At 41.5% G+C, this 14,566-nt stretch overlaps 1 protein-coding gene across 1 annotated transcript in view; it reads left to right on the forward strand.

The window, feature by feature from the left end:
• LOC117360298 (connector enhancer of kinase suppressor of ras 2-like) overlaps positions 1–14,566 on the forward strand; it is a 719,694-nt gene that overhangs the window by 654,266 nt on the left and 50,862 nt on the right. Inside the window, exons 17-18 of the mRNA XM_033943988.1 lie at positions 3,680–3,753; positions 7,916–7,987. Coding sequence (XP_033799879.1) covers positions 3,680–3,753; positions 7,916–7,987 — 146 coding nt within the window. The remainder of the gene's footprint in view (positions 1–3,679; positions 3,754–7,915; positions 7,988–14,566) is intronic.

The following is a 14,566-nucleotide window of genomic DNA, read 5'->3' on the forward strand; positions in this document are numbered from 1 at the left end:
CTCTACTAAGGTAAAATATTAGGGGGTGACTTTGGATACAGAGTTAACATTTAGGGATCAGATGAACTCTGTTGTGAAAAACTTTTTCCTTTTTTAACAGAGTTCTTAGTAAGTTTTGTGCATTGATCCCTCTGGGAGATTTTCAGAGCGTTTTGCAAATTGTAGGGCTCCTTTTACAAAGGTGCGCTAGCGTTTTTAGCGCGCACGCACCAGATTAGCCCACGCTACCCGAAAAACTACCACCTGCTCAAGAGGAGGCGGTAGCGGCTAGCGTGCGTGGCATTTTAGCACGCGCTATTCCGCGCGTTAAGGCCCTAACGCACCTCTGTAAAAGGAGCCCTTAGTGTTGATTGGATTGTGGGATATATGGGTCTCCCCACAAACCTGAATCATTTTCTGAAAGTTGTACAAAACTCAACAATACGATTACTGCATGGGTTGGATAAGTACGAACACGTGACACCTTTTATTAAGAAGTTACAACGGTCGCCTGTGGCACAAAGAATTAAATTTAAATTGCTATTGATGGTGTATAGGACCTTATATCGAGAATCATGCTATTTTCTCTCATTTAACCTCAAACAAAGGAACTATAAATTCTCTTAATTAAATATCTTTTATTATTATATCATAATAATGTATATCATTCTTAATAAATATGAATATTCTCAATAAATAAACACACAATATCACAAATCATTCACACAACACATATTCCAAAACCCTCCCCATATATAAATATCAGTTCAAAAAGTTAATGTGCATCACCCGTCCAAGCGGGTTTTAAAACGAACAGCAACTGTCCTTATCTTCAAGTCAACTGTTAACATGCAAGTTCCATACGTCCAAATGTATCATATGATCCTTGGAACTCTTCCATCTGAATGTAGCAATTATCAAAGCTCGACACAGTTCTGTGTTTCGCCGAAGAGGCGTTCAGGATATTTAATTAAGAGAATTTATAGTTCCTTTGTTTGAGGTTATATAAATAATTTATTGGAACTAGTTATGGAGTGGTGATAAGTCCCGCTGGTGTATTGTTTGTTGAAAATATTCATTGGCATGTACCAGGGTTACTTAATCCGGAAGACTCTTGTACCACATTTTAAGACCAAACGACTGGAGTACAGTATAATCTTGTTATAACGGACTCGCTTATAACGGAATATCATCTATAGTGGACGAGGTCCGCTGGTTCCGGCCATGCATCTTTATGAACATGCAGAAAATCACCGCATATGGCGGACTTGCATATAATGGACAAACAATTTGGTCGCCAGAGCTGCATTTAGCTGTGGTTTTTTAAGTTAAATGTGACGGGACTTTCATGAATGGAATAATTCGAAACAAATCACTTATCTTTGTTGCTGTTCCTGTTGCTGTCGCATGGATCTCCATCCCCTTCTGATGCATTTCAGAAACTTTCTTCAGAGACTCGCAGTGAGCCAGAACTGTGCATGAGTAACCTTGCACAGACTTAAGAACATAAGAATTGCCATAGTGGGATAGACCAAAGGTCCATCAAGCCCAGTATCCTGTTCCAACAGTGGTTAACCCAGGTCCCAAGTACCTAGCTTTAATAAAACAGATCTTATGCTGCTTATCCTAGGAATAAGCAGTGGATTTTCCCAAGCCATCTCAATAATGGCCTATAGACTTCTCTTTTAAGAAATTGCCCAAGCCTTTTTTAAATCCCACTTGCTACTTGCTTTCATACTCAAGTAGATAAATTATTGAGCACCCCCTCGTATAATGCTACCTACTCTTTCTTTATAAACTTTATTCCCATTATATATGCACCAATGTTTTTTCCTTAGTGACCTGATCACCATTTTGAATTGTATGGTGTTAGCACTTTATAGCCATCGACAGAGGTTCAGTAAGTAGCAGCATTAACAGCTTTGGTGTTTCTAGAGTTTCAGTGCAGTGAATTACGTTAGAATATTGAGTGAGATTTTTCAAATGGTGTGTCCGAGGTATAAATCTATGAAGGTTGAAGCATAGCATTGCTTTGCACATGAAAAAAAGAGCAGCAGCATAAAACATTTTATTTTATTTAGTGCCTCTGAATGGATACAGGCAGAGTGGATGCAATATGGATAAATTCTCTAGGGTAGCTCAGTTTCTAAAAGTGTTTGCCTAGGTTTCAGTACACATATATTTGTAGGTACTGAGAAAAGGCAATACACAGGAAGGTATGCTCTGCTTTCTTCCTATTAATTGGATCACTTGACTTTCTTTTTCTTAGGCTTGCCTCTCATGAAAGCACTGATCATGCACTGGTATGAAAAATGCTTGAGTGCCTGAATGTAAACCACTTAGATTATAAGTGGTAAATAAATACTGTAAATAAATAAATGTGAGTACTGAGACTTCAATGAGTGAGGAAAAGGACTCAAAGGGGCTGATTCTCCAAATGGTGTCCCGATTGTAGGCGGCAGTAGACATCCTACAGCCATCTCAGCAGCCAATCAGGATGCACATTTTCAAAAATCATTCATGCAGCAAAGGACGCCTATAATATAGGTATCTGATTCGTGCCTATGGATGCATAGGCACGCCTACCAACACCCTAGGCCAGCATGAGTGTGTTTTCCACCGGAAGTGGCCTTGGGTGTTGGTAAGCGTCCCTATGCATCTCCTTAGGCACGAGACAGACACCATAATGTAAGCCTGTAAAACGCTGGCCTACATTTAATAATAATAATAATAACTTTATTTTTCTATACCGCCATAGTCAGACGACTTGTAAGGTGTCTGTTAGAAAAAATAGTCTAAATTCACTAAAGGACACTGATGTGTGATTGACAGTGATCAGCAGCCGCTTCCTAGGTGGCCTTAAGAGAATCATTCCCAAAGTGTGTGAGAGGGGGCTAGCCCTCAAATGAATATGGCACATTCCTAATGAGTCAGGCTTGGCATATTTGCATATGCTATTTGTTGGTTTGCTAGCATTTACCCTTGAATTCTATAAAGAGTGCACAAAATTGCACGCTGTCCTGAGATGCAAATGCAATTAAATTGTCTATTGAGCCAATTAGTGCAAATAATTGGGTTCTAACAATGAATTGATGTTAACTGGCAACCATTTGGATTTGTGTGTGCATCTTGGTGAGCGCTATTCTATAAAGATCTGTGCACAAATCTTATAGCACATAACTCAAAAAGGGGCGTAGCCATGGGAGGAGCCACATCTCAATTATACACCAAGAGCTACACCAGATTTCAATTGGTATAAATCCTGGCCCCCAAAGTTTGGCATGGAAGGGAGCTCTAGGTACTATTCTATAAATGATGCCCAACTTGGTGCACCATTTATAGAACAGACCTCTACACAGATTTTTGGCGCCATTTTTTGAGCCCCAATTTGCTGAATCCAGTTCTTAATGACTGGCCGAAATACTTAAAAGTACTTTTCTCATTTGATAGCAGTTCTGTGTTTCATTAACAAAGAAGGACTGGTGTTCTTATGACTGGTTTAATGAACTGACAATTCATTTACCTCCTAGAAAACTGTAAGGCAAGCAAGATACACTAAATGGTGTACTTCATCTTTGCTAATTATCATAGACCTGGGGCTTAAAGCCATCAGACTTAGTTGGTGGATTTTGGCTTTCATTTCTTCCATAATCTATCTCTTTTCCCATCTGCATTTCTTTTGCTTTTATTTTTGCAACAGGATGAAAAAGCAGAAGGTTTTATCAGCCTGCCTGAATTCAGGATAGACAGAGCCATCGAATGCAGAAGGAAACAGTGAGTATGAGATAGCAACAGGCAGCCATGACTTCACCTCTGCTGTATAAGAAACAATAGGTTTTCCTATGTTTCTGGATGATCATGAGCAAGGACAGTAATTCCTCTTTCTCTATGAACAGAGGATAATGCAACCATACTTGGTTTTTGCCTGTCTCTGCTTCTCTAGAACTTCCCTCTCTAGCTTTATTGTTTTTCTCAGCCAGTAGAAAAACAGTAGGCAAAACTGAAAGGAACTATTTTAAGAGTGACAAACCTTTGTGTTAGGAAAGTACAAAAAAGTAAGAGGAAAAGGCCAGTTTGGTTCTCAAAAATAGCAACTGAAAAGGTAAGGGAAAAGAGGTTAGCCTTCATAAATTATAAGAAAGAGTAAGATAAGTAATAATCTTAAAGGATGCTGGAAAAGTAGTCAGGAAAGCAAGGATGCAAATGGAAGAAAATAGTCAATAAGGTGAAATGGGGGGACAAGACTTTTTATAGATTTGTTAGTGGTAGAATCAAGTGTCATAGTGGCACTGTGAGACTTAAGGGTGAAGGGAAGGAATATATAGACACTGATAAGGATAAAGCTGAACTGCTTAACAAATATTTCTGTCCTGTGTTCACGAATGAAGGGCCAGGAGTAGGATCACAGAAAACAAACACAAATGGGAATAGATGTGTGGTAGACCTGGACTGATTCTCAGAAGACTCTGTTCATGAAGATCTACTACTGGAAAAATCCGTATGCATGGCCCCGCCCTGTTCCACCTCCAGCCCTGCCTTCTTCTGCCTTCAGCCCCACCCCCGTTCTGCCTCCATCTCTGCCCCCAAAAAGTGTGTCTCTTTTTCCCTGACTTCCAGGCCGCATGTGGAAGGCCTCCAAACATGTGCAGATGCATGTGATTTTATCTGTGCATGTTTGTTGAAGGCCCTCCAGACGCAGCTGGAGCTCAGGGATTTTCAAAACCTGGACAAACTGCCAGGTTTTGGAAAGTCCATCCAGGAACCCGGACAGTCCTCTAAAGGAGAGGACATGTCTAGGTTTTCCCGGACATCTGGTAACCTTATTTAAGGGCACTTACTGTAGGTGTGTCCTATCCTAATCTATATTTATACTCCATTAATTGCCTAATGGCACAAAGTGGGTTACAAAATGTTAAAAGTAACTAGAACAATCCTCTAGTATTACAGTAAATTTCTACAAATAAAATTATCCTTAATGGAAAAAAATAATACATGTAATATTCCACTTGCATAAAGTGTAAGACACAGGTTTCGTTCATGTGATATTTTTACCAACACTTTACACAATATTTACCACCTCATGTAGCCATGTTTATCTCACAGTGGCAGCATATAATGAATTTTACCATCATTGTGTGTAATGATAATTTATATGAGTTCAACAAATTGGAACGGACATGTAATCCTGTGTTTTCTTAACGTGGCTGTGCTTAATGTAAAATTTGAAGACACATGGGAACAAATTCTCAAAATGGCGCCATTAGGCGGTTATAGATTCCCTACCACCACCTAACTTAATTGTTTTTATAGGTTCAGTAAGAGCAGAAATTGATTGTTCTGATTAAAAAACAATTAAAATGTTGTTTAAAAAATGGATGTTCTTACTCAGATGGTAATATAGAATATACTTGGAGTCAAGCCAATTATAACCATATATATATTCCCCTAATGAATATTTTTGATGTGATAGGGATGGGAAGGGTGGTTAAATTTAATGATTTTCAGATGATATTATAGCAAATCAAGTGATGTTTTCCAGTTCAAATGTTATTTCTTGTTACACTTGATGTAAAGTTGTAAAAACGAATAAAAATTATTAAACCACCCCAAAAAACAAAAAACAACCACTTATCATAAAGTGTGCAGAGTGTTGTCAAGCCCTTTTTAGCGGGGACCCGTTTTGCCGCTAAACGTGGCTTTTTCAAGGGTTCTCAGGACACTTAATTTTGAAATCCTGCCTTCAAGATAGGCATAGTTTCAGCTTCTTTGAATTTAGGATTTGTATGAGCGATTGAAAGGGCAATCATGCTTACCTTTCTGGTATTTAAAACTATTTTTACATTTTTTTTGCATGTTAAATGGCTCCTTAATTATCTCTTCCTAGACGTTCAGTGTTGTGAACATCCAGCACAATAACATGCGCTAATTGAATTAGAGTGCGCTAACACGTCCATAGACTAACATGCACGCGTTAGCATTTAGGGTGTGCTAAACTGATTAGCGCGTGCTAATCGGTTAGCGCACCTTAGTAAAACAGGGCCTAAGGGTCCCTTTTACAAAGCAATGGTAGCTAACGCAATGTAGCCCATTCAATTCCTATGGGTTGTGTTGCACTTGCCCTGCCAGCACTCGCTGCTGGGCTTTATAAATGAGGCTCTAAATTTGCACTTTCAGACCCGTGAGTGATGCCATTTCTTTCTTGAATTTACTTCTTACTAAAATGGCTCTTCACACTGGAACTGTTGGCATATTTCCTTGTGGTGGTGGACACCTGGAATGCGCTTCCAGAGGGTGTGGTAGGACAGAGTACGGTATTGGGTTTCAAGAAAGGATTAGATGTTTTCCTGAAGGAAAAGGAGATTGAAGGGTTTAGATAGAGGATTAATATTCAGGTCCTGGACCTGATGGGCTGCTGCGTGAGCAGGCTGCTGGGCATGATGGACCTCTGGTCTGACCCAGCAGAGGCACTGCTTATGTTCTTATGCTCTTATGCATCGATGACACGTCAAAATCACAGAGTCCAACGGCACACCAACAATCCCATGCCAACATTTGAGCGCAGAACAGATGCACGCTTCCGCCACTTTGAGGACTTCCCTTTTGCACTCTAAGGGTGTGGGGGTAACCCCCCAATTCACTTAGAAGTCCTCGCACTGCTGTTTGGGGTGGGTGGGGGGGGAACTCACTACACTGAAAACTCCCGAAGATCGAAAATAGAAAGGAGAACAGGAGTTTTCAGTGTACTGGAGGTCCCAGTGGGAGCGCGAGGACTTCTAAGATGAAGTCCCACACCCCTCCTCAGAGTGTAAAACTGAAGGCCTCAAAGCGACGGAAGCGGCGGCGTGCATTTCTCCTGTGCTAAAATGGTGCAGGATTGTCGGCGCACTATTGTCCTCCATGCTTTGATGGTATACCCTTGCTTTCTAGTTTAAGGGATTCTGCATTTGTAAGTTCTATATCACTTCATATTTAGAAATCTAGATTTGGACCCTGAATTCATAATTGTATCTACAGTCCCTCTGCTAAAAACATATGGAATGACAAAGTCCCCGTCCCCATGCAAGTGTGTTGCTTATGTACTTTATTGCTATTTGAATGCCTCTGCTGAGATGGCGTTACATTATTATTTATTTATTTATGTCGTTTCCTATCCAGTTTTCCCCCAAGATTTCAGAACGGGTTACAGGTTAAACATACATAATATACAGTTTACAGGTTACGATATGCCATAGTTATCCTTATAGTGCAAGTTTTCCAATACAAGTTTTATCCCAGCTTGACATACAGTTTACAGGTTAAATTTGCCAAAGTTTTTCCTAACGTTTCACATACTGGGATCCAGTACCAATATACATTTCTATATAATCCATCGGTCATGGGCAGGGGCGTTAGGTGAAGAAATGTGTTTTTATTGCTTTGCTAAAGTTTAGGAGTGGCTCCAGTGGCTCGGTATGAAGTGGGAGTAAAAACGTCATTTGGCAGTTTGCAGTTCAAGGGCATGATCAGGGGGTGTTTTGAGGCGTATTTCATCCTGGGAGCGGAGGAACCTGTTTGGCACATACAGAGGAAGCTTAGCCCCCTGTTTTACAAAGGTGCGTTAGATGTTTTAGCGCGCACTAAATATACATGCGTGCTAACCACTAATGTGTCCATAGACTAACATGCACACGTTAGTGTTTAGTGCGTGGTTAGCGCACGTTAAAACGCTTAGCACGCCTTTGTAAAAGGACCCCTTAGTATTCATATGCATAAATATAAAAAAGTCTTTATTTAAAAAAAGTTGACCTGTACACTTTGTACATTTATATAATTTCATATATAAATATTTTATTTACATGAGGACAGTGTAATTTCATGTAATCTTAGAACTTATGGACTCCTGAAGCAGGCAGTAGTGCATTATCTATCAAAACTGCATTTTCTTCTTTTTTTATAGTGCATTCAAAGCATGTCACCCGAAAATTAAGAGCTTCTTCTTTGCAACTGACTGCCTTGAAGAAATGAATAGGTAAGATGTGCTTTGCATAGCACCAACACTAATATCCAGGATGCAGGTACAAAACTACCTTGCTCCAGCTGAACATCCAAAGCATTATTCTTCTGTGTAACACTATCCCCCTGTGTAAAACAGGTGCGTTAGACATTTCAGCGCGCGCTAAACACTAACGTGTCCATAGACTAACATGCACATGGTTAGCACGTGGTTAGCGCGCCCTAAAAGCCTTAGCGTGCCTTTGTAAAAGGACCCCATGCGGTATGTCTGCTAAAGAGCATTAAGCCCTAATGTGTGTTTAGTGCACTTGAAAACTCTTACTGCAAGATGTGTTATAGTGGTTTTCAGCAGGCATTCTTCTACCACCCGCGTTATTAATATTTTCTGATTTATTTTTTTGTTGGGGGTGTGGCATGGATGGGGAAGCTTTTCCACTGAGATTGCTATGCTTCTTACAATCCAGCACTACACTCGTTCGGGCACTTGGTTTTTTCCCTTTAATGCTGTTTGTTGCAAAACCTTATCTATCACGGACCCCTGAGGAAGGTGTGTTGTCTGAAACACGGACTGTGTCGGGTCCCTCGGTTGGTAATAAGGTTGTATATACCATTAGAGTTTGAAATAAACAGTGCCTGCGTCTTGTACATAGTCTGCAGTTGTTTTTGGTTTTTGCCTCATGTATAAGACATTATATAGGCTGATACCAAGTTATATAAAGGAATTGTTTGGATCTGCCATCCCCACTTGTATTCTGCATAATAATTCTGGTTTTTCTTTTCCTTCTTTGAGAGGTAGAGTAATAATTATAATAATAACTTTATTTTTGTATACCGCATTACCATGGAAGTTCTATGCGATTAACAGATGAAGAGACTGTACATTTACAGTGAAGTTACAATTTTTTTTTGGTATAGCAACATTTACATTTTCAGCGATGCTACATTTACGGTGAAGTTATTTTTCAGCTAGGTTACAAATTGCAGAGAAGTTACATTTGCTGTAAGTTACATATATATAGCGGAGTTCATAAAATAGTGTTACATACAGCGGTGAGTACAAAGAGCTTATATTAAAAAGTTATTATCTTTTATTTAAGCTCTGAGTTGCTTCCAATTAAATGGTCCTCTACATCGTATATGTATTTTAGACATAGTTTGAAAACTTATTTGTATTGCAAGTTTATGAATGAGCATTGAATATTGTACCTGCTTTTGTGCTGAGCATTTTCAGTTTATTTGAATTGTTAACCAAATCAAACTGTTTGGCTTATAGCCAAGATAGACTGTAATATGATGAGTTAGAATCACAATCTTATATTCCATCCATAAATATGGAATTGCATGGCAAGTGGAGTTTACCGAGACATGATATGAGATCAGATCATTAAGATCCTAGAAAATGGAAAGCAGATGAAAAAAATCCATGATATAATTTGGGGACCAATTTCTATTGAAACTGTACAGATAGTGAAGTCAAACTATAACCTTGGCATTTCTCCTTCTTACAAAGTGTCAGAGTTCATGATATGACAACATTAGGTGTGATCCACTGCTGATGAATCCCTCCTACTGAAACTCTAAGGGTTCCTTTTACTAAGGTGCACTAGCGTTATTACCACATGCTACGTGCCAAGAACTAACGCCAGCTCAATGCTGGCATTAGCATCTAGCGCGCGCTAAAACCGCTAGCGCACTCTAGTAAAAGGAGCCCTTAGTATAAATAGAAAAGAAATAGTCACTTAGCTTAAGCCGTTGTATTCGGCTTGTACTTTCTAGTAAGTGTTGGGAAGGGACTGGCCAACATGTTTCGCCCTCCGACTTTTTCAAGATCAGCCCCCTCTATAGAACACCGCGTACCATCCCAACTTATGGTTTGGACAATTTCCTGGAGGAAAAGTCCATAGTCTGTTATTGAAAAAGACATGGGGAGACCCACCTTCTTGCCCTGGATCAGTAGCATGGAATGTTGCCAAATCGGGCACTCAGCACTTGTTGCTCGAGCCCTACCTCCTAGCCGACACTCGCATATCACACGACTCGAATGTAAGTCAACAGATGTGGAATTTATTATTGGACGCAGCCATAAATATACAATACAATATATTCTTACTCGTACACACCAACCAATGTAACATCAGTATTGAACATTTGAACAGAACTTATCACTTCATGTACATATTACTGATTACCACCGAAAGATAACAACAACATGTGATCAGGTTGCACAGCATACTTCGCTCTGTCAGCTCATATTTTGGGGTGCCATACAAGCTTCCCACTCCTCAGCTTGACCTAGCCCATTCAGGGATGGGTCCTTTCCATATGCTGTACCTTACAGTGAATGCCATGGCTTGGCCTCCCCGCCGTCCATGCCCTTTACCCCAACAGATGTAAAGGTGTTTGTTATTCATATGCTGTGCATGTAACCCCTAGCTGGCACCCTCCATGCACTAAGCAATTACGGCTGTGACAGTAGTCACCGGTGGGTGGGAGGGAACTTGCTGTTGCTGCCCATGTGCACCGGAGCCAAGAAACCGGACTTCCCCCACACCCTCCGCTATCCCCTTCCCCTCCTGTCCTCTTTGCTAGACCCTTTTCCTCATTGGTCCTCATCTGAACTTATCCCCCTCCCCATTTTTCCATCCTGATCCTTTTCTGTCCCCTTTCTTGCCCTATCCCCCCCCTTCACCCACCGAGAGCAACGGCTTCAGCCTCATTTGGCTGCACTCCCCGTATGCCGCTTGGGAGCTTGTTTTTACTCTTTGGGTTTTGGCCAAGTATTAGTGATCAGGATTGGCCACCATAAGAACAGGCTACTGGGCTAGATGGACCATTGGTCTGACCCAGTGGGGCTATACTTATGTTCTAGTGGCACGCTACAGTATTTAGGCATCAAATGGCATTATGGCCTTAATGCACAATAAATACTATACCCTTTCTGTACCTATGGGTATTTAGCATGCGTTAATTCTCTTAATGCACATTAAAGTGTGTTAAAGCCAGCTTGATGAATCCTGCTTGATGAACACTGCTTGATGAATCCCCCCCCTTGGTTTAAAGGATAGCACCTATGTGCAGTTCCATGCAAACTAGAGCCAAGTAGTCCCAATTAACATCACTTAAGGGCTATTATTGGTACTTAAAGCCAATTGGAACCTAATTTAACAAGTTAGGCATGAAATTGGCACTATTTTATATAACACACGCTCAGATTTGCACACTAGTTGTAAATTTTGGCACCCAGCTTTAAATATTATAGATGCAAAATCCATTTTGGCAAACCCTGTAACTAATCAAACTTTTAGTTATAAATTCAGATGTGTTATTTTCATTAACAGAGCTTTCTGTAAGATTCAAATGCACAGCATAATTTCACAAGATCTCCCACCTTTAATTTTAATTAGAGAAAGCAGCAGGGTATTAATAATTTAAATTGCATCCTACTGATTTAAAACACATATGGTAAAAGGTGACAGAGAACATATTTCTTAACAACTGATTACTTTTATTGCCAGTTAACATTTGAAAAGAAAGAAATCCCAGAGGCTGCTATTCTGTGAAAACTAGAGGTTTGCGAGGAAAAAAAACTATGCATAGGAAATAAATCTTCATAACACAAAGTCAAATAGCCTCGAGATCACACCAGATTTCATTTTTGCAGCATGAAGAAGTATTCTCCAGGGTCTCCATCTCTACTTCCCTCAGCAATTTTGGAGAATTAAAGATAAAAATAGAAACAGGGCTCCCAGAACCTTTTTTTTTCTTCATGTTTGAAGTAAAGCTCAATAGTTCTGACATTTATGGTACATATGTGAAAACATTATGTATTGTTCTTCAAGCTTTATATTGCTACCCACAATTTTCTCAAAATCAAAGATTGCAGTTTTCAACTATATTGCAACTTTTATATTGCCTGAATAATTCCCGATTTGATAAAATTCAGCTTGACAAGATTTCTAAGAGCTTCTAAGAGATTGCCATCTAGTGCCACTGTCACAGAAATGGCTCTCCAGAGGTATTTTTTGAGTAGAGCCTCTCTGGAATCTCCTTTAGGCTGCTTAAGGAGAATCCAAAAAGAAGACTTTCATCTTACTTTCATGTTTGTGTAGGACTAGGAGAGGGAACTAGAGGGGAATTTGTCAAATGCTTTCTGAAAATCTAAAAAAACTATGTCATCTGACTCACCTTTCCTTCCATCGTCACCCTCCCCCCTGCCTCCCCTCATGGCATTCCGAATTTCTTTCCTTCCCTACCTCCTCCCCATGTAGTGCCCAGCTTTGTGTCCTTCCTTCCACCTCTCCTCTCCCCCTCAAGGTGTCTGGCATCTTACCTCCCTTCTACCAGAACAGGGACACTACACTCAGCATTACAGAAGACACATCACAACTGGCCAAAGCGGAGCATGAGCATCTGCACATGCTCAAGGCACGCCACCTTCTGCCCTCACTGAACTTCCTCTTTCAGAGGGGGCAGAAGCAATCAGTTTCTGAGCATATGCAGATGCATGAAGCCTTGCACAAGCCAACTGTGATATGTCTTCTTTAATGCTGTTTGCAGTGTTGCTGCCCCAGGGAAAGGGAGGTAAAGGAAAAGAAGGAAAACTTTGGTGTCTCCCCCTATTCTAATACCTATGTATTTACAGATCAAGAAATTGAACTGATGACTTCTATATGATTAGCATTTCAGAACTGAAAATGCAGAAGCAGATGCTCCATGATCCCGTTCAACTGATCTCTCCTTGATATACAAGTTATCCCGTGATTCTTTAACATGTAATACACATTTAGGAGGTAATTCCTTATAGATCACCAGGGTCAGGCATACTCAGCACAGATTCTGTAATGGCAATTGCACACAGTTGTCTTTATAGAATACTAGCGTACGTTTTCATTTATGCACCTAACATTAGGCATCAGCACCGACGCTAGCTCAGTGTAGGCTGTTAGGCATGTCCCTGGCCCCCTCTCCCATTTCCCTCCCAGGTCCACACTCTCTTGCAGATGCATGCTCTGGATTTTGTGCTCACAATTTACAGAGTACCATCTAATGGCAGTTATGTATGTAACTGCTAATTTGTGCTGATTAGCACGGATTATAGCCAATTGGTCATTAAAGCTAATTAACAGCTAATTATGTTATTAGGTTACTAGTGTTTAAGCCCGTTACATTAACGGGGTCCTAGAATATATGACTGGCTGTCTGTCTTTATTTATGTCTTTCTCCCTGCTCCTGTCTCTTTCTTCCTTTCTTTCTGTCTCTCTCCCTCCTGCAATTTTTCCCTAGCCTCCTTTGTCTGTCTGTATTTTTTTCTGTCTCTCCCCTCCCCCCCCCCCACTTTCCTTTGCAGAAGCAGCAGTGATATTTCCCTTCCCCTCCAAATCCCTGTGTAGTAGTAGCAGCATTTCCCCCCACCACCACCCCATTCCCTTCTCTTCCCTCCCTCCCCCACTTTCCTTTGCAGAAGCAGCAGCGGTATTTCCCTTCCCCTCCAGGTCCCTGCTGAAGCAGAAGAAGCATTTTCCCCCACACCCCATTCCCTTCTCTTACCGTGAGCTGCCCTGCTCCGTTCGGCCCCTCCCACTTCCTTTCCAGCGTGCTGGCCTGCTGTGGCTGAAGGTTTTTTTTCGGCGGCTCTTCTCACGATCCCCGTGGTGGCAGTTCCTCCTGTTCAAAGCGGCCTGCTGAGGTTCGCGGCCGGCTGTAACGAACCTCGCAGGCCGCTCTCCAACTTGGTAGCATGTTCCCTCAGACGCGATTACGTCAGAGGGAACGTGCTACCATGTGGAGAGCGGCCTGCGAGGTTCGTTACAGCCGGCCGCGAACCTCAGCAGGCCGCTTTGAACAGGAGCGGTAACGTTTTTTGCGGGAAGGGGGGAGTCTAGTAAGTACACAGGGCCGGACGCAAGAGGAGCCGCCACCGCGAAAAACCCCAGTGAGACCGCGAGTGTGGGGCCGTTGCAAAGAGCTGACTTCTGCAGCGCCGTAGTCAATTTTGTTTTGAATGTGTGAGCAAGCAGTGAGTTTTTTTTTCCTGCAGGAGAGTATGAGCGGTAGTGGTTGTTGCGGGAGAGGAGGGGGTGGGTTGGAGTCGGCGACGTGCAGGCTGCCAGAGCGGCAGGGGTAGGCAACCTTTTTTGTTGAATGTCTGCCGGGTAAAGCGCCGTGTCGAGGAGAGCAAGCAGTGAGTTTTTATTTTTCCTGCAGGAGAGCATGAGCGTTAGCGTTTGTTGCGGGAGAGGAGGGGGTAGTTGGAATTTGTCAGCTTCGCGTGGGGCCGTAGTAAGCGCGGGGCATGCTGCAGTCTTGGCGGCCACAGACATACGGATCACGGAAGCACGCCGATAAGACTGCGCATGCGTCGCCTATGGTTTTATTATATAGATGTGCACAACTGACATTCTATAATTTGGGCATGCAACTTTGTGCACTGTGTATAATTGTGTGCACAAATTTATAGAATTAGGGGTTTAATGGACACATTCCTACATCCAATTACAGTTCTAATATCCACAGAAATCTAGTTAATTAAAGAAGTTGTTACTGTAGAGTAATCACACCTAGTGTTGGTGTCCGAAAATCCAGTTGCTCTGCAGAA

Source organism: Geotrypetes seraphini, chromosome 5 (genome assembly GCF_902459505.1).
Source record: "Geotrypetes seraphini chromosome 5, aGeoSer1.1, whole genome shotgun sequence".
Classification (NCBI taxonomy): Eukaryota; Metazoa; Chordata; class Amphibia; order Gymnophiona; family Dermophiidae; genus Geotrypetes; species Geotrypetes seraphini.